This window comes from Clupea harengus, chromosome 23 (genome assembly GCF_900700415.2).
Source record: "Clupea harengus chromosome 23, Ch_v2.0.2, whole genome shotgun sequence".
Taxonomy (NCBI): Eukaryota; Metazoa; Chordata; class Actinopteri; order Clupeiformes; family Clupeidae; genus Clupea; species Clupea harengus.
In genome coordinates this window covers 6,864,151-6,888,768 of record NC_045174.1, presented here as the reverse complement: position 1 = coordinate 6,888,768, position 24,618 = coordinate 6,864,151, and the positions used below count along the sequence as shown (strand labels likewise).

At 38.8% G+C, this 24,618-nt stretch overlaps 1 protein-coding gene across 6 annotated transcripts; it reads left to right on the top strand.

Moving 5' to 3' along the window:
- The first annotated feature begins 3,548 nt into the window (after positions 1-3,548).
- si:ch211-234p6.5 lies at positions 3,549-23,622 on the top strand. Of its 6 annotated transcripts, none has more exons than XM_031561107.2 (22): positions 3,549-3,675; positions 9,531-9,603; positions 9,699-9,797; positions 14,259-14,331; positions 14,555-14,655; positions 14,748-14,866; positions 15,082-15,261; positions 16,794-17,010; positions 17,112-17,231; positions 17,402-17,470; positions 17,604-17,684; positions 17,774-17,911; positions 18,010-18,108; positions 18,225-18,327; positions 18,902-18,927; positions 19,113-19,196; positions 19,297-19,375; positions 19,481-19,554; positions 19,662-20,168; positions 20,422-20,504; positions 21,132-21,208; positions 21,303-23,622. In XM_031561107.2, the coding sequence occupies exons 1-22, from the start codon at positions 3,641-3,643 to the stop codon at positions 22,319-22,321; spliced, it is 3,456 nt and encodes a 1,151-aa protein (XP_031416967.1). In that variant the 5' UTR covers positions 3,549-3,640; the 3' UTR covers positions 22,322-23,622. The 6 variants fall into 6 exon arrangements, with proteins under 6 accessions (XP_031416967.1, XP_031416965.1, XP_031416964.1 ...); XM_031561105.2 differs by having other exon boundaries at positions 18,219-18,327; XM_031561104.2 differs by having other exon boundaries at positions 18,010-18,123; positions 18,219-18,327; positions 19,122-19,196.
- The last annotated feature ends 996 nt before the right edge of the window (positions 23,623-24,618 follow it).

Below are 24,618 nucleotides of genomic sequence, written 5' to 3'. Positions count from 1 at the left end.
GTCTCTGTGCTTTGGTGTACAGGCCTTCAAAAGCACACAAAAATGTCATTGATGAATTCACTGACTTTCTGAGTACTCTTATACTGACCGTGGACAGAATTTTAATTGTTGATTTTAACATTAATTTGCGTTGCCCCAGTCTTGCCAGAGACTTTTGTAATTTAATTGAGTTAACCTAGTGTTGTCACGTGGTTTTACTTTGGGTGATCTAGAAGTATTGAATACGGATCACCTACCAATTGTATTGAATGTAAATCTGCCGCATCCCACCATCAGACACTTGCCCTCTAGTGTCCGGCGACAGATAAGGATCTCTTCGGCCAGCCTCTTTTGTGCTTCTTTTAAACCTGGCTGTCAGTCTAACTCCCACTCAGATGTCGATTAGTTAGTTGCGTGTGTAAGCTCTGCATGTACCTCAGTCCTTTTGCACTATTGCACCTATGAAAATGTTCAGACCCAAGCCTCCCATAATGAACAAATCACTGGTCTCTGGAGTTGTACCTTTATCCTTTAAGCATGCGGTGGTGGAACCTGTGCTTAAAAAGCCTAACCTGGATCCATATTCTCCCTCCCATTTTTATCAAAATTACCTGAGAAGGTGTTTTTTTCCCAAATATAAAGTTATTTGACTGAGAATATGATCTTAGATATGTACCAATCAGGGCACAATATGCAGTACTGAGTCTGTCTTTTTGAAAGTCTCAAACGATCTGGTGCTCATAGCTGACTCTAAGAGTTGTTCATCTTTAGTTCTCTTCGATCTTACAGCCGCATTTAATACAGTAGACCATAGAATGTTATTTTAGCGGCTGCCCCACTATGTTGGCATTAAGGGGATGATGCTTCAGTGGTTCGCCCCCTACCTTTCGAATCGGATGTTTGTGGCCAACCAGAGGAACCTGTTGTAAGGAACCCTGTTTTTTTTTGTTACTCTTTAATTTGAAGCCTGTTGTTAGTGCCTCATTTTATCAACTAAAAATAGTTGCTAAAGTGTGTCCCCAATAGACTGTGAGAAGGTGGTACATGCTTTTATATTTTCCTGAATGATTAACCTTGACTTAAAAGCACTTTGGTACAACTCCTGTTGTTTTTAAATGTGCTATATAAATAAATGTGACTTGGCTAGCAAGCGGTCTACTTTGTAGGTAGTTAGCCTGCTAACGTGCTAACATTAGATAGTTGGCTAGCATATGCCTCGCAAATAATCTCAGATGTATTTTTTGGTTTCAATAACAAGGTTTTTAGATTTCTCATTAACTTTTGCTTAGTAAAAGTCTAAGCAAAAAAAAAAAAAGCCAAACTTATTACATTTATGTACAAACACGATCATCCACAGCGGAGTTTAGTCCACCATCTCTTATTTTCCAGTTGAGAGGTCTCTTTAGATTGGATTGGCTGGTGCCTGTGCTCTGCTTTAGAAGTTGAACTTTTCTCAACTTTCACAATGCAAGCACTCTGTAAGCAATATTGTTCAAATTCTGTAATTGATCAAACTCCCCTCAAGTAGACCTATTGTCCATGCTCCATCCTCCACGGAAGAGTGACACAATTACATCAAATACACTGACATCACAGACCTCCGCACATTAATTAAAGCATTGCCAGTGACACATTTTGTTTCCCCTCACCCACCTTATCCCTTCCTGCCAAAAGGTTCAGAGCATGATTAGTTTAGCTACTAATTAGTTTAGCCCACACCTTATGTTCCCCAAAAGCACCCCCAGATGAACACCTGTGGATAATCTATTATTCCATTGTTTTAGTATGTTTATTCTGTAGCCCTATAATAGTTTTGGTATTCTGTGTGAATATGGAGTATTCTGGGCTTATGTGGAGAACCACACTGTGGAGACATCGTTGTGTGCTAAGCTTGGCTAAACTTTGTCATTTGGAATAAACGGATCTCTTCGCCAGTCGGCCTCATCAAGTCTTTGCCTATTCCATCTACAATCAGCAAACTTGAATTGAATTACAAAATACAACTTTAACGCTTCGTCCAAGATTCGTCATAGAAACAACAGACTCTTTCAGTTATGACATTTTTGTTGTATTTCTGTTGATCTCATTATGTTGTCTAAAATATAAATGCCAGTTCTGAATGTTCACTGAGGTGTTATTAGGCTTTGCTTTCTTGAATTGTGAAGATGTTAAATTGTAAACCTCAAATCATATATAAAATTAAATCATGAGATAACTATTGATCCACTCCTAGTTGTTACAATTACAGTGTTCATTATGTGTTGTTACAAATACAGTGTTCATTATGTGTTGTTACAAATACAGTGTTTATTATGTGTTGTTACAAATACAGTGTTATTACATTATGTGTTGTTACAATTACAGTGTTTATTATGTGTTGTTACAAATACAGTGTTATTACATTATGTGTTTGTGAGGAACACCCCAGGTTATTTTGGGAGGTGGCGACTGGACTGGGTGGTGTAGTTGGGAAGAAGGGTGCAGGAGATGGTGGCTTTCATATATAAATATAATCTTATTTATTTACATGGGGGATTCTTCGGTATCAACCCCGCAACATGTATATACAATAAACAAACATATAATCAAAAACACACAGACGGCCACACTTAAAGTGCTACAGACACTAGGGAGAACTAGGCATATTCTTGAGCATGCTAGGCACAGATTCATTATTCACTGATTCACTAATCACAAGTTCACAAGGAACATATTCACTACACAGGTTCACTAGGAACATATTCACAATGCACAGGTTCACAAGTTCACAAGGAAAATATACATTACACAGGTTCACTATGAACATATTTACAACGCACATAATAGTATCCACACAGCTAGATACAATTCCACTTAGCCTCACAGCAGGTAAGGGTTTTTCAGCCTCTCATGCCTGTTTCCAAAGTTCATCCATTGCCATCTCAAAAAAGTCTCTCCTCATGAACATGAGGCACCCTTTAAATAAGGCAGCCAGTCAGGTTAAATTGAACCAATTTGGTCTCCTGGGTCCAGCCACTATGGTGGGGGAGCCTGGATCCAACCATTGTGGCGGGGGAGTCCACCCCACACCTGGGCCAAACTCCTCATGAGTCACAGTGAGAAGGGGAGGAGATTTCACCTTCTCACAGTGTTGTTACAATTACAGTGTCCATTATGTTTTACAAATACAGTGGTATTACATTATGTGTTGTTACAATTACAGTGTCCATTATCTGTTACAAATACAGTGTTATTACATTATGTGTTGTTACAACTACAGTGTTCATTATGTGTTATTATTTGTAAGTATTTCATTTTAAAGTGACCTTTACTTTGAGGTGCTGTAAAAAGTTTCCACCTCTCTTAAATATAGCTTTTATACTGAATCTGAGCAGACTGTATCTGTAGATATTTGACTTTGGAGTGAATCTTTGAATTATTAATGGGACAGAAATATGTGAATCTGGTCAAAGACTAGTGGCATGTGTGAGATGGGGGGGGGGGCTGGAGCCAAACAGCTGGGCATGGGAGAAATGGTAGACAGAGGAACTACTGTTAGGAAACCAACTAGATTGGGCCTTCATAGACAGTGCGTGTAGGCAGGCAGAGGACAGAGAGAGTGAGAGGGGGAGAGCATGGGAGACGGGATGAATGCAGAAGCCATTCCTGTTGAAGAAACGTTATGTGGTGGACAGCCGATGAAAATTCAACTGAAAGGTACAACAAATTTCACTAAATATATACCATATATAAACATGTGGAGTGTAAACAATAATGCCAACATAAAATGCTAAAACATTATGGAAACATTGTAGTCTAACAATATGACAGTTACAGTAGGGTCAGGATGAAATATAGGATTTGAAGTATAATATAGTTTAGTTATTATGTTATGAATTTGAAACCTATAGCAACCTTCTCTTTGATAGGGAGCAGTATCAGCTACGTGACTAAGGTGTAAATTCAGAAATACTAGATGCAGTTTTTCATCTTAAAAAATAAAGACCACACTTTATTTGGATGGTCCTTTATAGACTATCTACAGATGCTAAGATTATAAGCAAACTATCTGTTAAATGTTAGGTACAATTTATGGTTAAGGTTAGGTTTAGGGATTGGGTTTGGTTAAGGATGTGTTCCGTGAATATTTAGAAAGACTGAACTTGAATTTCAACAAACCATCTGTAAAGTCTCTGTAGTCAGACTATCCTAATGAAGTGTTACCAAAATAAATGTTTTAACATTTAAAAAAAATATTTCTGACAGTGGCGAACAAACCCCAAAACAAAACATTTTTGCTGATTTAATTAAGATTTTTAAGCTGGCAAGCAAGCAAGGCTTACACAAAGTACATTTGTGATGGTATTTTCATGAATAGATATATTTAAAACTTTCATCTTGATATTACCAATATTATGGTAATAGTAGCATTCAATTTTGTCAGGAATTTGAAGAAACACTGACATTTTTTTTGTTACATTTTGCCACTCTTCTCAGTATTTGCGTTGTCACATTCAATATGTCAATTCAGTCCATTCATTTCCTATTGACAGAATGTAAACAGGAAACAGTATCAGGCTGTATGTGTAATCTAACTCCAAAATGTTTTAAATCTTTATTTGTATTTAATCTTCTCATTTGCTGTACTGAATGTTTTCCAGGAGTTCTCATACTTTGTAATGTAGAGTGTGAGCACTGCTGTGTGCACTCATTGTTTCAGAGATTCAACAACAGGGCTATGTGATGAGATCTCCTAAGTGGGTGTAGTGAGGGGGTTAGGAAATATTCTGGACATTTTTTCCATTTTCTGCTTCTTTGTCTGTTTTTTTTTTGTCTGTGTCCTTGTTATGGGCTAGCAACTCCATCTTAATTTGCTTACCTCAAACAGCCAGGAACATGCTGAAACACTGATGGATTGATAACGAAGTGTTTGGACACTGAATTCTCCTGTCCTGTGATTACTATTACCCACTGCATTAGAGCTGAAGTTCATGATTTATGGTTTCTGCTGGGCCTAAATCGTGCAACTTCCATGAACTGGACCATATAGATACCCAGCAGTAGCTGTTTTTTCACCCATCCAGCCACTTCAGATCCAGATAGGTGCAGTACACCTAAAATGAGTCTTACACCTACCCTACCTCTCTCTTTGTCCTTGACATGACAAAGGCATGACAATGTATTTCTCAATTTCTCAATACTGAATATTCAAATTGCAATTGGGGAATGTGAAAATGCGGTAATATCTTCACATTTGGCATCAGAAGTGGGACATTCCTGCTGCTGTCCTGTTGGGTTTGGCCAGAGCCTGGAGGAGGAATAGCTTGGGAACCCTTCGTTGCTGATGTGAGCCTTGTAGGGAACTACAGCCAAGCTCTAAGAGAGCAGCAGTACCTGAGAACTTCCTGGTGAAATACAGTGGCAGAGCAGCTTGTGGTCCAGTGAAGGCCCAGGTGCTCACAGGCCCAGGTGCTCAGAGGCCCAGGTGCTCACAGGCCCAGGTGCTCACAGGCCCAGGTGCACAGAGGCCCAGGTACTCACAGGCCCAGGTGCCTGCTTGTATTGCAGAGGACAGGCCTTGATGAGGAAGTGTCTCAGATCTGGGCTGTTTGCTGTGAAGAGTGCAGTGTAGGTGTGATCTTGGTTTGAACTGTAAAGTACCAATGGGTTTTAAAAGGCTCATACAATCTGCTGTTTTTATTTCTCCTGCACTTGCAAGCTTAAAAGATGTGGACGGTATTGTGAAGATGCCCAATGCTATATTCACTATTTTAAAACATGCTTAATAGTGTGAGGTTTTTGCACATGTTTCTGTCAGGCTGTTAGCTGTGGAAAAGCCTGCAGGTGGGTCTAATAACCTAATTCAGAACCACACCCACTCTTGTGTTTTGAAGTGAGACAGACGAATATGCGAGGAATGAAGTGATGTGTGTTTAAAACCTGTATGTTTATTCAATTTTAAAGTATATTAATTGAATGGATGCTGATAGTTTTAATCTAAGATTGTGGTCAAATAATGTCCTGATGACTTGTTGGTGCATTTGATAAAGAATATGAAATTATATTTGTTACTGTGATGGTGTGATGGACCCTTACATTGTACTAGATTTTAACAGAAAAAAAACTCTGCATAGAAATTTGTCCTAAAACATCTGATCTTATCAACATTTTTAAGTTGCTTAAATACATCACCAAGCAATACCTTTGTGGAGAGTACCAGTGGCGTAACGTAGTTACGGCGGGCCCAGGTGCAGGTTATTATGACGGGCCCTAGTCAGTGACGTAAGGCAGTGGTTCCCAAACATTTTACAGTCCCGTACCCCATGTTTGTAACCGCCGCCGCCACGCCCCCTCCCCCTGCGCAGATATTCAGCCTAACACTTTAAACTGTGAAATTGTCAGGGTATGTCAAAAACCTTAATAAGACTTTATCCTGCCAATGGTCCTGATAGACACCAAAACTATCAAATTCATCCTCTGTACAATTTATGCATGTTTCTCTTTGCTGGCTCACAGGTAAATCTTTTTCAAGCAGCCAGCCACCTCATGAAATGACCATATTTACCACTAAGATTGTGTGATGGGCTATTTTAGTCAGGTGCTGCTATGACCATCCTGCAATACTTGAAGTGATACTTGGATTAAGTATGTGAAAGATCGTTGTGTTTCGAATGATTTCATGTGAAAACACCACTGTTATACTATACTACAACAGAACTTGATTTTAGCTCTGAAGTTAGTTCCATGATTTAGCAAAGGACTCGATAGAATGCCGGTCTGATGGGTAGGGTGTTGGTTTATTCTGCATATTCTATGCAACAGATCTGAAGCGCACACAACACGCTACGATGGAGTTAGGAAGGGGAACAGAGTGTACATTTGTACATTAAATTAAAATACCAACATGGTACAGGCTGTGTATTAGAAAGTCTGGCAAAGTATGTGTGGACTGTACATTGTAGGGTATTTTAGTCTGTTGGGAACTAGCAAGACATGCTTAAGTTGTTTACAGGATCTTTTGCTGCTCTACCTTGATATACTGTCCTACTTGTGTGTATTTGATCTCTACAACAAGCTGCTGCATGTACAAGACAAGTGCTCATTCCGATTGCCTTGAAATATTATGAATTTGAAAAATGCAGGGCTGTAGTTAAAAGCAGACAAAGCAATACATACAAATTGATTCATGTTTTGTGTTTGTGTTTGTGTTTGTCTGAGAAACTTGCATGGACAAGCTTTAGTTTGACAAAAAAATATTGATCTTCCTATTGAGTTTCCTGTTCATCTCTACTGATCTGTGGAATTGCATGTACGTATGATATTTGGGAACACTAAATGAGGTATATAAGATATTAGGACATTTATTTATGTACAATATAGTGAAGAGGGGAAGAAGAAAACATGTTGGCACTTAGACAGAGCAATGCACATTATTAGAGCTCCTCATTAATGAAGAAACCCAAATGATTCCAGTTGTCTTTTGTGTCTTGGAATCAAAATGTCCACATTTTAATGGCAAAACAGCCCCAGGAAAACTTCAATAGAAAAAAAGACAAAATGATTGATCTCACCTCGACAGTTTCTTAAATGTAGTGAGTCGTAATAACCCTTTTTAACCGTTTTTGAGTCCACAGAACACTGCGTAGACTACATTAGCATAGATTACAATATCATAGAGCACATGAATAATCCAAAGAGGGACTATCCAAAAATACTTGAAAAAGTAATAGCTAGGCAACTTACTTCCTTTCTACATAAAAACAATATCAAAGAAGACTTCCAATCTAGCTTTAGAGCCCATCACAGCACTGAAACAGCCTTAGTCAAAGTTCTGAATGACCTACTAACTAAAGGTGCACTTCAATACTGGTTCTTCTAGACCTTAGTGCTGCTTTCAACACTATCATCATATCTTGCTACAGAGACTTGAACATCATGTTGGCATCAATGGCTGTGTCCTATCCTGGTTTAGGTCTTACCTTTCTGTTCATCACCAATTTGTTAATGTCCATAATAAGTCATCCAATCACACCAGAGTAAGTAATGGTGTTCCCCAAGGCTCTGCTTCTTGTACATGCTAACCTTAGGTGCTTTCATAAGGAAACATGGCATTAACTTCCATTGCTATGCTGATGACACCCAACTTTACCCTTCCGTGAAACCTGATGAGATTGTACATCTACCCAAGATAGAAGCCTACCTGCAAGATATAAAAGCTTGGATGACTAACAACTTCCAGCTCCTTAACACAGATAAAACTGAGGTTATGCTTGTAGGCCCTAAACAATTGAGAATTACACTATCTAGCCATCTACCCACACTCGATGGCTTCTCATAAACATCCAACACTAGTAATTATCAACCAAGACCTCCTACTTGACTTAAGACTTAAGACATTCCCCCCCCCCTTTCTCCATCTCTGCCTCAAGCAGATAGCCCCCCTTATGTGCCGCGGTTAACAGGGAGTTTGTCCTTGCCCTATCGCCCGTTCAGGCCCTGGGCTCTGTAAAACACCTTGAGACAATTGTATTGTTTTGGTGCTATATAAATAAAATTGAATGGAATTCAATTGAATTGAACAAAGGAGATGTAGTAAGCATCTGGCCAAGCTTTCAATGTTTTACAACACACATACAATGAATATATCATCATATATGTAGGATAAAAGCAATCATTTCATAACACCATACACTGTTACAATAACTCCAATTGCATTTTAGATAGAACAAAGCTTTATGTGACTGCAAGGCAACATTAATGCACTCAGCACATACTGTAGCTCGGTATGAATTATGAACCTTGCACAGCACAATTGGCATGGAATTCCAAATAAGGCATTGGCCTGCCCTTGAAGGTGCCTAAGACTTGTGGTATTAAATTACCTAAATGAGTTTGTTCAGTCAAGGAGTTATGTTAAGTCCTTGCCAACAGACTTACAATGCAGGTTACACGTCAATGAAATTAGGGCCGTGAGTCTTACACACGAGGGAGATTGGATATTACCAAACTCCACCACTAGCATGTCTGGCATTCACTCCATCTCCCTGACTTCTGTCAAGTCCCTCCCCTACTACAGCCAAGAGGTTGTCAGCTGTCAGTAAGAGCATGTGGTGGCTACAGTTTTCTGCTGCTGAAAATAGAATTAGAGCAGGCCAGAGGCGGAAAGGGAACACACTGCTGGGTTAAGACCTCACACAAACTCTCAGAAGACACAAAACCTTCACAAAAGGTTAAACATCTCATGGATCTGACTGCTTAAAAACCTCAGGTATATTTGTCTTTTTAGTGGCATTAACTGTAGCTGTTTGTGGGATGGGTGATGTCATGGATCAAAGGAAAGAGTTGGTAGTATTGTATGAGTACCCACATAGAAAATGTATGTTTATTTTCACATATTTCGCACACAGGGCATTTAAATAAGTTTTAGGGAGACTTTGTGTGTCCTCTTACATTGTTAATGTTAGGATTCTTATCTATCTTATTTATTTTATTAGATGCCAGTATACGTTAAACTGAATTGTCTAATGTTTGCATGGTGACCAGAATAGACCCCTCTTCTTTATCTCCTTTAGAATGGATGAACAGGACAGACTGAGTCAGGCCTCCAGTGTGGTAACCATCTCCTCATTCCCTGTGAGGTCCCAGGTATAACACACCTCCCTGTTAAACAATAGTGACACATTTGTGTTGTGGGATATTCATGTAGCTGAAGAATGCGTTTTATTTGATCGTCTGTATAGACAGGTGAAGAGAAGCTTCAGACGTTTGGGAAAAGATGCTATGCAGTAAAGCGAGATCCTAACTGCGCGGTGGTAATCAGAGGATGGCTCTATAAAAAGGTATAACTTTGATGTTCTTTGTTATTTGCTGTTGAATGAGTGGGTGAATGTGTGTTCTGCGCCCTTCTGTTATTTTCATACTATGGAGTTTATGAATTTGCAGTATATGTACATCAAATAGGGAAAGACCTTTTCAGGAAAAGTTGATTGGAACTATAGAACTACTTTGGAAACAATCTGCATATTTACCTAGCAAAACATTGATTAAAAAAAAAAGAAAAAAGAAATCCAATTTAAAATTACAGAGTTAAGTTACAATCTAAAATCAGCAATGGGGATTTAAGATGAAAGATTCAAGACGTGAAGATGTTTAAATCTGTTTCTTTTCTTCACTGTAATGACCAGACAAAGTTGAATCACCAGTGTAAACAGTTAGGGGCGGGACAAGACCGAAGCAAGGGTGTGTGCTAGCAAACACATTCCTGTGCCAGTGATCGTACTCAGTATACAGTATCACTTACATGTTTGAATGTGTGCAATGTGTTTCTCTTTCTTTCTATTAGATTCTATGTTTTATATGAATACTGAAGGCAAAACTGTGAGATAACACATATGCAATTATATAGTGAGCAAAAGTGTGTAAATACTCCAAAATATGTATGTATTAATGTTTTAGTTCTTCAGAATGACCACATTTTGCTTTGATGCCAGCTTTGCACACTCATGCATATTGTCATTCGTTCAACCAGTTTCAAGAGGTAGTCAATGGGAACGCTTTTCCCCTTCAATAGTCCCTCATGTGCTGAGAACTAGTTGGCTGAGCACTGCCTTTTCCTCTCTCTGCAGTCCAACTCATCCCCAGCCATCTCAATTGGGTTTAGGCTGGGTGATTGTGGAGGTCAGGTGATCTGATACAGCACTCCATCACTCTTCTTTTTGGTACGCTAGCCCTTCCATAGCCTGAGGCGTTCTGGTCACTGTTGACAAACCAGTGATAATCCAATGGGATGGCGTGTCACTGCAGCCTTGAGTTTTGAGTAAATAGCCAATAGTATCATCAGAGAGCACCCCTATATCATCACACCTCCTTCTCCACCCCTACATTATCACACCTCCTTCTCCACCCCTACATCATCACACCTCCTTCTCCATCCTCCATGATGCTTTTCTACCAATAATCCACCATTTATTGTGGTAATAAGTCTTGTAGTTAATATGGTATCACTTTTTAAATGTGCAAGTAGTGGTGAGAATTCTTGGTGAGATTTTATATGTAGTAATGAAATGGTAAGATACAGTAATTACCCAGAAACAAATGAATACATTTCTCTGCGGTAGCTGGAAGGCTAGCCTTGAATGATTGTCCAAAACCTAGATCTGTTTCTTGCAATGAAAATATGTTAAGAGCTAGACAAAAGAAACTAAATGACTAAAAAGTCAGTCATTTCAGTCATCGTATGGCACTGGAAGAACACTCATTTTCACAGCTAATGTTAATCCATGCTAGACATAGCTATAGCATAAAAAAAAACAAAGAGAGCAGATCAGTGGCGTAACGTAGTAACGACGGGCCCAGGTGCAAGATATTATGACGGGCCCCCCTTGAGAACGCAAAAAAAAAAAAAAAAAAAAAAAGAATCGTAGCGTTCCCTACTTCCAAAGGTGTAAGGCGATAACAAGGTGTTTGTTATCGCGATGGGTGCCTACACAATGAACTAAGTCTTGTTTGACTCTCAGCGGGAACATTTCTTACCGTAAAAATTGTTAACTGTTGCATGGTTGCTGACACACCCACTGAGGGCAGAAGCAGCGATGCTGATCCCAGCTGAACTGCTGCACTGCTGACTCCGTGGGCTGGCGACTAGTTGATGGGCTAGTTAAAAAGCCAAAATAATCTAATTTAGGCAGCTTTGCCGCCTTCTCCTTCTGTTCTTTTTTCTCTTGCCCTTTTCTACTTCCACTCTTGTGCTTAAAAGGCATTGTTACGAGTAAAGTTGTGCTGTAAAGTGCTCAATGAACTAGGTTATCAGAATTGGTTTAACTATAACGTATTGTATTGTCACATGATCAAATAGAGACTTGACATTGGACAACAACATACATATTACCGAGCAATCATCATGCAGTTTTTTGATAGTTTCTATAGTGTATGTAGGATAAGCATATGATTTTGTTATAAATTGCTAATTTTCCCCCAAAAATAATAACAACCATGACTGAGATAAGTTTGCCTTTTCAAGTGTAGGCTATATAAAGCATTTGGCATTGCCATCTATTTAAAACCAGCGCATATTTGAACATGAGCATATCCAAAAAAAAATTGACGCTGTATTGAGACTGAAGGTGGGCCCGTCGAGCGACGACCGTCACCGTACTTGGTGGGATGGGCCCGTCGAGCCACACGTGTTTATCTTTGGGCCCCGACACCCCACGGGCCCAGGTGCAGCCGCACCTGCTGCATCCCCTATAGTTACGCCCCTGGAGCAGAGACAAGTAGATTGAAATAAAAAAAAGAATTTGTACAATTTATGTAACTTGTTCACCCTTTAAGTCAGGTCCTAACTGTTAAACCATGGAACCAAATATATATCATAGGCTGGACATTTAGCTTCAATTCTGTAGGCTACTTCCACTGTGTGGTTTACCTGTGTGTGCAAGGAACAAGAAGTGCTGGCTAAAATAGAGATCCTCTCAATGGACACACTCAGATAATACAAAATAAAAAAATATATATGAAGAAAACTCATACCTCATACTTGTTGAGCAGGGTCATTTATAAGAATATTGGTTGACCTTATACCAATGTATTTTGTATTTGGTAATGTCTGAATGTTAACATTGGCAGGATTTTTATTTTGGCGAGCACATTTTCCTTCTTGCATACAGATGCACTAAACAGGTAATGTCACAGTTGTGCATTAAGGATTAAATGGTTAAATGTAGTTTCCTGACTGAAAAGGCAAAGTCCTTTGTTTCTATAGATATGTTGTATCTATTTATTTTCTACAGAGTAATGAGTTTAGCTTTGCCTAGCATATTTTTCAAAATGAGCATGCTCCTGGTGTCATTTTGTGAAATTCTAATTCACTCTATAATGTTAGTGTTGAATTGTTATCGATATTGGTATTTCATTTGTCAAGCTCTTAACATGTCTCCAACCCAATAAACAGATTAAATCTAAAGTATGTATGATACATCAGTTTTAGGACCATCGTTAGAAGGCCAGTCCTAGCCATTGCAGAGAAATGAAATAGAAACAGGCAATCCCTGATTCCATGGAATAGACATGAAATTAATGGTTTTGTTTCTGGGTCGTTACTGGAAAAATACTGTATATTTTCATACAAACTTTTTCATCAAATCTCACCATTAATTACTACATTTTAAAAGTAATTCCATATCAACTCCAAGATATTACCATTTTGTAACGGACCTGTTACCACAAATTATGGATTATTGTTTAAAAACAACTATTATGCCATTTTTGGGAGTTGTTACCATGATTTTAAACACTTGTTGCCATGATACTACCCACTTATTACCAATCTGTAAAGTAAAGTGCTACTGATTACTTATTATTTTGCTCCATTTAAGAAATGTTGTGCAATAACATGATTTATTATACGGCTCTTCAGAATGTTCCAAAAAGTACCGTTGATTTGAATGGGGCACCCCAACGTTCGCCGGTGAATATTTCCTGATATTCACCGCTGCGAAAAGATATTGACCGCTGTCATTGGCAACGGGTTTTGTGCTTCTAATTCACATCTTTCATATCATTCCGCAAGTAGTCCGGTCATTTAACGTAACAGACTCATTGTAATTTGAAGTCAGCAAGTAATGGGTTGCTACGCAACACCTGAAACTTAAAAGTTCTATTTGCTTGAAGAACAATATTTTCTTAGCAGAAATCACGAAACGGCAACTAAATCATTAAAGAGAGGTATTTTGGAGGAATGTCTTCTATCGTTTTTGGCAAGTATCCGTATAATAAGCGGGATAATGTATTGTCCGGAGGTATTGTCCGGATTTTGGATAATGACAATACATTATCCCTTACATAATGCAGAGCCTGGACAGCGAGGCCAGAAGGGAGTGACAGGTGTATCTACCTCTGAGGTGTTCACCATGAAAGGAAGTTTGAGTTACACTTCATAAAGGTGAAAACCTGCATAACGCATTACTATATAAAGTATATAAGTATGAATCTGTTTCAAATTGTCCCTTTTTACTTTTTAACACTTAACTAACTTAGATGATTTGATCTTGACTCATCTTTTCTTTCACTTGACTATGCAGACTCTTTAGACACTCTCACTTACAGGACCTCAGTGATACAGTAAAGAGTAGGCCTACAGGAATGCAGGGCATTAAGACCTCAGTGATACAGTAAAGAGTAGGCCTACAGGAATGCAGGGCATTAAGACCTCAGTGATACTGCAAAACAGACAACAGACAATTTCCTTATTTGCACCAATAATTTGTATTGATGACTTGCTTGGAATTTGGCTCCTATTGTAGGATAGCAGTGGTCTGAAGCTGTGGAAGCGAAGATGGTTTGTGCTCTCAGAGTACTGTCTCTTCTACTATAAAGGTAAATAAAGACAGAACCTGCAGACATTCAATTGAAATCAGTCACAGTTTTCCCATTTGATTTGACCAAGTTGATACTTAAACTCAATACATTAAATATTATCGAAGTTCATATAGAATAAACTGATTACACACAAAATATCCACATATGTTTTGAATCTGGTGCAGAGTAGGTGTGAATGTTTATGAAATAAAGATCAAAGAGTCAGGACATTTTCCCTTAGACAGCAGAGAGGAGACCGTTTTGGGGAGCATCCCTCTGCCAAGCTACAACGTTCTCTTCTGTACCCCAAGGGAATGCAGGAACCGGAAATACACATTTAAAGTAAGAAAATGTTGAAATATGACCACTTTTTTACATCTTCCATGTTATTGCGTCATACCATACGAATGTATATGTGTGTCTGTATTCGACAGGTAGTACATAAAGGCATGCGCACCTATTTCTTCAGTGCAGACACCCAGGAAGATATGCTGGGCTGGGTCAGAGCTATCAGCCAATCAGCAAGCATGGATACAGAGTCTACCATTAATAAGTGAATTAATCCTATTAAAACTTTTTTGTCACAGGACTATTAATATAATTTTAACTTCTACTCCAAAGATGCCAATTTGTCAGTTTAAACATGCAAATTGTCAGTTTAAACATGCAAATGTGTACTATGTGTTATTATTATTATTATTATTATTATTATGATGCGTTAACAGTTGTAGTTAACTCTGATGTTTATTGGGGTATGTTTTCTTCCAGGCGTTGCTCTAGTTACCAAGACTTCACACAGTTAGGCAGCAGTGAGTTTGAGCATCTTCATCACAGTGCATCTATGAGAGATGTACAAACCAACAAACAGACTGAACCAACTCAGCCTTCAGAGGGTAGAGCAGACGCTCAGATAGAGGATGGAGGACAGAAGAAGACTGGGCAAAGGAGGTATGGTCAAATGAAAGCATCAGTTACTTACTTTATTAGAGGATCTTACAACTAATCTAATGTGAATGGTGTCGACTAGGAACAGTACAAAGTTCCTCTCCTGGAATTGATTAAATCCCTAAACCTCTGTTCCTCAAAATGATTTTTTTTCCTTAAAAAAATCCCTTCATGGCCTTGAATGTACCTCTATACGTTATATGCCTATATACCTAATTTAGTATTCACAGAGCTATGAATATGGTAAATGGACTTCATTTTGGACTTTTCTACTCAGAGAGCACTCAAAGCGCTTTACACATTAATGACACATTAATGACACATTTACAATGAGAATCACCTACATCAGATTGTCATGCTTGTAGCGCCACAATACTGATAGGGAATGTAAGGTTTGGGTGCCTTGGTGGACGTGTCCCATCGTTCTAGTGCCCTGAAGTGGGGTAGACTCAAAGCACTTTATACAATAGCTCGACCAATACTGCGGCCACTTTTGGCCTTGTTTGACACTTAGCAGTCCATTAATAGCGTATTTGTTTTACTTAACCCTGTATGGCGTATTTGTTTTACTTAACCCTAATGTGTGTTCTATCATATGCTACATTCGTTTTTGAAATGTCTACATCATCATGATAAATTCTTTCCTGAAAAACCTGGTATATGACATCTAACACATGTCTTCTGCCCTCTGGTGGAATATCTGTGCACTGTAGGTGCCTTTGAATGCAAAATCCAAAATGGCTGCCTTCATGTGGTAACTCACAAGTATTTGGCAGGAAAATCTTTGGCAAATTTTTAAAAGCTACTGTAAGAATAACATTCATATTATTACTAATATTTCAATATAGAAATATGCACTGTATTGAAGCAACTCATAGTTACTTAATATTTCATACTTTATTTTATAGTAAAATCTTGTTGAAAACTGTATGTATCAAATATGATACTGCAGGTATTTAAGATCATTATATCAAATATGAAATATGACATAGTAAGTATTTAAGGTAATGTATCCGTAAATCCCTCCATTGTCTTTGTATTGCTATTCATGATGCTGAATCATGACAAAGCGAAACAAAAAGATTGTAAAAAGCTCCTGTTTGAAAAAAATAACCTCCTGCATGAAATATTCAAAAATGTTCCAAATGCAATGTTTCTAAATGAAAAAAATGTATGATCGATAAACTGACTCAAATCCTGATGTTTCAAATATGATACAAAAAATGACATTTGCTTGACAGTTTTTGCATTTTGTCAAAAGGTCCAATAAACACCATTCAATGTGTCAGTATTTACAGGGTGAAATTACATACATAACATCATGTATAAATATGTAAATGGCCTTGTTATATTTATATATATATATATATATATTCCTATTGCTATGGGAAACAGACTTTTAGAACCTACTTTTAGCTATAGAGTCTTTCATGGTCATAGATTTTTTGTGTTCTTTGTAGACAGTTTTTGCAGAATTCAATGAAGTGGGTGTAAAAATATTTGACCAATCCAGGCTTTTCTCTTGCTCTTCTTAGCGTGCCATCAAGCAAACAACAGACTGACATCAACAGACCCTTCCTCACTGTTCCTCAATACTTCCCCTCTTACTCCCAATCCCTGAGCTCCAGAGGTCAGTTAGACTCCCGGCCACACACTCCAGTGGGGAGAGTGGACATTAGACCTCATAATGACCTGCCACCAATGCCACCATCCAGCAAACAAACATTTGGTGTTGAGAGACATACACACAAGGTAAGGAACACAAACATAGACAGAGACATAAACATGTTGTAACATACACAATGTTGTAAAAGATGTCAGCCATCATGCCATCATTTGTTCTCTTTCTTCAGGGGTCTGTGGGCAGCCAGCTGCCACCTCTGCCATCTCCCAGGCCCTCCCCTAATCCAGCCAATCCACACTGTCAGTCCCTTCGCAACCAATCATATATATGCCAGCATCTACCCAATCTGGTACTGTCAGCCTGTGATGTGCACATATGTGTTTCTGCTTGGCTATGTAACAGTCATTCTGTCTTTGTGCTCATCTCTTTCACTAGCAACTCTCAGTGTCCCCCATCTAAGCGATTACACAATAATACTGTATGAAATGACTGTTTGTAATCCAGTTTTCTGTTTTTCAGTGTGAAAGGTATGATGCATGTCAAGGGAGTGAAATTCAGTCCAGCAAAACCCTTGACAACCATGTAGATGTAAGAAAACAGCACAAAGATTGATTCATTTAGTTGCTACGATTGATTGGATTATAATCTCTGCATGTTCTCTTTCTTTTCCTCCTCTCTTCCTCCTCTTTCCATGCCTACTCTGACTCATTGTCCATTTCAGGCTGTTTTAACAAAGCTCTGTGGATGTGATAAGCAACTCCAGTCCCTTTGTATGGAACTGTCCCATTTGCAAGTGGAAAAGGTAAGCAGTGTCTTTGCAAATGTCCTCTGAAAAGATTCATATGACTTAGAAAGCAATGAATCAGGTGGGTGGGTGTGTTCTGTGTGTAGGACAATCTTCAGGCTGCTCTTGAAGTGAGCCACTTACAGCGGGACGAATGCAGGTACACAGAGGCACAAATGACCCAGAAGGCCTCACTACAGGAGGAGCTGGTCAATATCAGAGCCAGAATATGTGATGTGTCAACGGTACGTTTATAAATACCCACATTATGCTAAGTCTTCAGACACAATCACTGTTATGGCAAAACTATGTGTCAGTTGATTGTATTCTGTGTGCATTACAGGACATGGATTATGTGTGGTGTCAGTATGAGAGAATGGAATCGGAGCTGGCCGTGTTTCGCTCTCAGCTTCAGCATGTATGCCACTATGGCATGCATCAGGTACAGAGACCTCAGGTTGGATATGGTTCATTTAACTATGGTTATCACTTCTGAGCAGAGTACGGACAAACTCAACAGGAATATCCTGTCTCTTTCACTTCTTTTGTAAGGAGCAGCATCAAGCACAAAAGCAACTTTGGATGATGGAGGACATTCTGTGTGGTCTGAGAGACAGCAGAAATCACTATAGGCTTGTATTAAGCCTGCAAGTTCAGCCAGGTAAGTCTTAAAGTATCTGCATTATACCAGCCACCCTCTGAACTGAACCAGATACAAGGACATACAGGACACTAATTACTATGATGAGGACCAGCAGAGAATGTAGATGATTACTGGGGCATGAATGTTATTCATCAAGGCATCTGCACAAGTGTAGTCGATTATGGCCTCACTGTCAAATCAAAATTAAGCTCCAGTAAATCCAAACAGGGTTGGAACACTAGCGGCCACTTTTGTATTTGGCAAGCTCTTTTGCCTTTACTTGGTATTGCTTTTACTGAAATTTACTTTAACTGTAACATGTATTTGCCAAGCTTGTTCGCAAGATCATGTGATTAAAACTTTTTTTCTCTGTTGAACAATGTAGCCTATTATAATGTAATGTAGTGTATTACCTTATGTGACATTGTAATGGAAGAAAACGTAATGTTATTCCTTGTTATTGAAATGACATGAAATGACTTATTAACATCATTTAGTATGCCATTTTAAAAGAATCTGTCTCACAGACATCAATCTCAAGTATTTTGTTTAACCTTTTTGTTACTTCATGACTTCATTTTACACCCCTCAGGTGAAGAAATACTTGAACACAATTTGGTAAGTTCTTCCAGTCAGTAGCATACTTAAACACACAACCTTATGTGACATTACTCTGCTACACGGTATTAAGACATGACGTTTTTTTTTTCTCTATAAAGATGTATCACCTTGTTATGATGGATATGTGTTTGTGTGTGTATTGGTGTATATATATGATGTTAAAGAATGTTAATCATGGAAAGTTAATGCAGGAAAGAGAGTTGGAGGCCCCATTTGTTCCCCCTATGACTCACAACCTTTGGACAACCAGCCCAACTCTGTGTAGGGTGAGGCCACGTCATGACACACAGGGTTTCATTGTATGTAGGAATGATGACATCATAACTCACCATATGTATTATTGTATATGTACACATTATTTCTTAGACTCCAAGATGTGATTCACATATCTATAGTAAGCTATCTTCTTGCTACAAAGAGCAGATACAGGATGACTGCAATCAAGGTAATTCAAAGTATTATTTTCTACTATGAGAATGAATTGAATCCAATGCAAACCCCAAAAAGGTTGTTAGTCTTACCTTAATGTTTCTTTTCCTTGTCGACATAGATAATACAATTCATACCTGGCCATCAGCAAATCCAGCTCTGAATGTTACTAAAACAAACACAAAGGATTACACAGTAAGTGTAGAAAATGTGTAGCTAAAGTAAAGCTGTCCCTACACTGTCACTGTTAGATGCCCATGGACATGGATGCTAACACACACAATACTCTCTGTATCAATTAGAAGGGAAGGAGAGAGCAAGAACTGATTGAGGAAACGAAGAGCTGTGAGGACACAGCTGACACCCAGAGGGAAGCATCCCTATCCAAACCCTCTGCCACTGATCATGAGTGGAGTTCAAGTGTGCATGAGGCCACAGCCATGCCCCTCAGGGTGACCCGTGTCATCACAGCCACCCTGCCCTCTGCACTCGTGGCACATCGAGTCTCCGTGCAGGACCCACCACTGGAACTGGTTAATCCACTACCGGAGCAAATCCCCCAAATGCTGCCTAAAAGGGCTCCAAGTAAACCCTCACGGATGTCTTCTCAACACACTGCACCCAGGTTACCAGAAGAAGGCAAAGCTGAGATGAAAGCTCAGAGATCAGTGAGAATGGCACAACAAAGGAGTCGAGAAGCCACTCAACAAAACAGGAGACATTCATCAACATCCAAAGAACAGAGGCTTGCTCCGGAGGCGGAGAGGAATGTGCATCCAAACAATGGCGCTGAAGAAAGAAGAGAGAAGGTGAGGTTTATAACATTCAAAAGTGTCACATAGTGGTGTTTGCTCAACTGAGAAAATGATTTGGTTGTTCAAAGATTCTATATCTATAAAGACATGCTCAGACAAACCTCCTATACAGAAAAAGAATGCATGGACAGGTAATGTTACAAATGTACAAAGGACCTTTTATAGCCCATGTTTATAATAGCATTAATGTGACTACATCAAATAACATGTCCAACTATATGCTGTGTTTCTGTTGACTTCTCCCCAGCCCTCGGACCTCCACCTGCGCCCTGAGCAGAGAGAAGCCAAACTGAAGCGAGTGGAGCGTATCAGACAGAGAGTCATCAGAAGGTGGGTAGACAGTGCATGTCTGGGCAACATGAATGAATAATGAAAGAAGTGACTTACATTCAGGTCAAGAGCTGGAATTTCAAAAGATACAGTTAGTGAGCAGTGCATTATAAAATATACACATCCTAAACACATATCTAGCTTCAGACTACAATACCTCAGTTTTTTTCCATTTATACACAAATTCTAATTGGCATTCTTACTGCTCTCAGATTTGTGTTGCTGAGTTTATATATATATATATGTAAGTACAGTGTTTTTGACCTACCTCATTGTCTGTTTTATAGAAGTTATGGGTTTTGTGATTTATGTGAATTGCTGTTGCAACACTGCAATTTCCATTTGATGATCAATAAGTTATCAATCTATCTATCGATCTATCAGAGTTAGACAATCGATATGGAATGTCCGTGTCACTATGGCTTTAGTTTTAGTCTGATAAAGACTAAAATACCTATTCCCTTGGAATACATCTTAAATAATAGTATGAAGAGTCCTTATAAAATCTCTCTCTCTCTCTATATATATATATATCTCAGTGTATCTAGAGAGAACCATATCTATATATATATTTCTCTCTCACTGTATCTAGAGAGAACCATATCTATATATATATTTCTCTCTCAGTGTATCTAGAGAGAACCCTATCTTGACTGGCCATCTTCCTCCCATTACCCCCATACTCCAAACAACTGAATTGTCAGGTAATTCATCTTTTTAACCTTTCATATTTTAAATCTTAAATTAACAATTTATCTTGTTGTTCTGTTCAATTCGTCTCAATATTTTACTCAACAGTCTTCAACATTTCAGATTCTGAAGGACCGGTATCTGACAACACCTCTTCAAGTGTTCATGCTGGTGACACTGTACAATCCCAAAAAGCCTTGGATTCTTGCCACAGGCCTACAAAAAGCATTAACCATGAAACCTGCAACAATTTATCGGCTCACTTATCATCAGTCCCAGTTCGAAACACTGCACTAACTGATGAGGTTGGTGCAACAGAGAGGCCTTCAGCATCCACCAATAACCGATCTGAATGGTTCCTGTCAACTTGTGAATGGCAGGGATTTAGATCCTTGGCCAATCATGGAGTTGAATCATTTTCTTATGATGATACAACTGAGTCTGAACTGGAGGATTTGTCAGAGCACTCATCAACAACCCAGCAAAACAAGTCAGCTGATGAACAATTAAACACAAACAAGACATACACATCAGGAGCAAGACCCAGGTGCAAGGAAACTAGAGTACAGTTACTCAATGCATTTAGAAGTCGGGATAAACAAGAGGGGATGGGTGAAAGGTTATGTGGCCTATCACTTCCATCAAAGTCACTGGTCATGACACCAGCAGCAAGTTGCACTTATGATGGCAGAAAAAATGGTAGTCTGGCCAAAAATGAGAATAACAAACTTCCTAACCATTCAATGGCGACATCTGTATCAACAGACAAGAGTATGAGTTGTTTACCTCACCAGTTAAGCCTTGAGTTGTCTATTTATGAGGAGATATCCAATGTTGATTATTCTTCTCAAAGCAAAAAATCTAAAAATGATGATGATGATTCATTAACAACTAAAGACTCAGGACAGGAGAAGCAAGAGCTAAGAAATACATGTGTAGATGGAGGTACAGAGGATGTTATGGTTGGAAAAAACGGATGTCCACAGAGTGAGACAGGCTCAAGTATACCAGAAAATAGCCAAAGCCAAAAAGGTAATCAATCAGTGTACAGTGCTATTATGAATGGAGCCGAAAATCGCAGTTCATTTGTTTGGAGCAAGGTTACCGTGGACAGCACAAGTTTATAACACCATCAGTAACATCCAGAATGATACATTCATTTTTCACACCAGGCGTTGTGATTAAGGGTATTATATTTTGAAACATATGATAGCGTGTAAGGTGTTATTGCATAGATGTTATCACACTATCCACTATGAACAACCTACCAGCTTTTCTATAGAGATTTGGAATTGTCGATTTGTATATTTGTCATAGTGTGTGCTTTTGCTGCGGACATTGTAGATCTGAGTACTTTAAATTCTGGTGGGATACATTCAACAAACTATCTCAATACATACTTCCTGAAGGTTTATTTATTTGTATGTAAGATTTGGTAGATGTAGGTGGTTGAGGAACGAAACAGAAAGAAAACAAGGTATGTAGGGAGAGAAATCAAATAGAGGGTAGATAGCAAAGCCGAGTAGAATGGAGAGAAGGTCAGGCAGGTGCTTACATTTATATGTATACATTAACAATTATATGTATACATTAACACATTTAATTAAACAGGCAGAATAGAAAGAAATATGTGGTAATGCTTCACAATCACTGCATCTGCAGGAGGCATTCATGGTGCATTTCTGAGCAGTACAGAAACATTGCAGCACGATGACATACCTTCATTTGGAAGATTACTAATGTATAATGATGTTGTAATGTATTACATTCAAATCCACCTTAATGATGTCTGTCTGCTTCCTGAGATGGCCATGAACATTTAAAATAGAAATAGAAATAAAGTACTTCACCTTATTATGTACATCACCCTATATTACCTTGGGTGTTGGATGATGATGATACACTGTATTAACAGTGATGTACCATATTAACAATAGCCTATTTCAGGGCTCTTTTGATCAGTGGTCAATTGAAGTGGGGTCCACCTTGGAGAGTGTAGAAGCAATAAAGATCTGTTTATATTGCTCTTACTGGAATACTTTTTTATGAATTTCATGAAGTTCATACAGTTGCTACTGTATGCATTTATTTAGTATTTGTTTGAGTGAAAACCTTGGTTCATTAAAGGATGAATGTGAATGTGAACTCATTGTAATTTGGTTCTTGTAATGTCAGTCATTAAAAAGACAATACATATAATAAAGGTGGAGTCCATGATTCTGCCAAAATGTGGTTGATATTTGAGCTAATCAATTAACAGTCAATCAAATTACAATTTGGACTAAGGGGAGATTTGGTGCATCAGAACTGAGACAAGTTTGGGGTGCTCCAGCACATATCTGGAGGGAGGCCTTCGCCCTGGAGAAGGAACGAGCTCCCTTTCCTACTGACCCTTCATGCAAGTGACTATTAAAGTTCATTGGAAAGATGTTCAATGTCTTCTAGAAACAATGTTTAGCTCAAGCCTTTTATTGAGCTTTTTTGGAGAGAAGCGAGTGGGCCATGGACCATCCATATTTTACAAGCATCAGTCTGATTATTCTATATATTGACCATTTTTTCATATTCTTATTTGGATTACTTTTTGACAGATATATTTGGAATGATCCTATAAAACCTTACGATCAGAGTAAAGCTGGCAAGTATGGCTATGTTTTGACTATAGGACAAGACGCTTTTTTTAACACTGGCTTGCATAACGGGTGTTGGTCTTTCATGCAATTTGTAAAGACTGTAAAACTGGTGAATGCCTGGTGAACTGATAGAATGTGTTATCTCATACTGCTTTGTTCTTTGTTAACCATGTGAGAGTTGGCGTGAGTTCAGGCGCTGACTCCATTATGTGGTTACAACTCGATTTTCTCGCGGTAGAACAGAAAACACTTAAACCACCATTGTCACTGTTCACCCGTTTATTATCATCACCATCCATGGCATGTAGTGTGGTACCCACTGTTTCATGTTACTCTCTGTTTCCATATAGAACCCTGGACCGTTCATACATAAGGTTACTCACACTCTCACACTCACGTCCTGCTGCTCGTATGTCGAAGCGCGCGCCGCTGAGGAGTGATATTTCTCCACGTCACACGGGGGAGGGAGAAGGGACTGTCCTGAGGGGTGGTGGATGTTAATTGTGTTATGTATGTATGATAATAATATGTGTTGTGTGTGTAAGGTGTGTAAATATTGTAAATATATGGTTTTGGGTGCATTAGTTAAGTTGGTGGTGGGCTTATATTACTTCCACTTATTATGTTATCTATGGGACTAATGTGGGGAGGGCTCCCCCACTTCAATGGTTGTGTCCAACTAGGGCTGACCAATTTAGCTCAGAGGGCAGGATTATTTAAAGAGTGGCTCATTCCTTCAGAGGGGGCATTAGAGAAGGAGTGCTTACTTCCTCACGGTTGCAAGGAATACT

Coding starts and splice junctions, on each gene's coding strand:
- si:ch211-234p6.5 (XM_031561103.2), top strand. CDS start 3,641: ATGTGGTGGACAGCCGATGAAAATTCAACTGAAAG. Junction 17,912..18,009: donor GAATATGTGATGTGTCAACG/GTACGTTTATAA, acceptor TGTGCATTACAG/GACATGGATTATGTGTGGTG. Junction 21,209..21,302: donor CCAAACAACTGAATTGTCAG/GTAATTCATCTT, acceptor TTTACTCAACAG/TCTTCAACATTTCAGATTCT.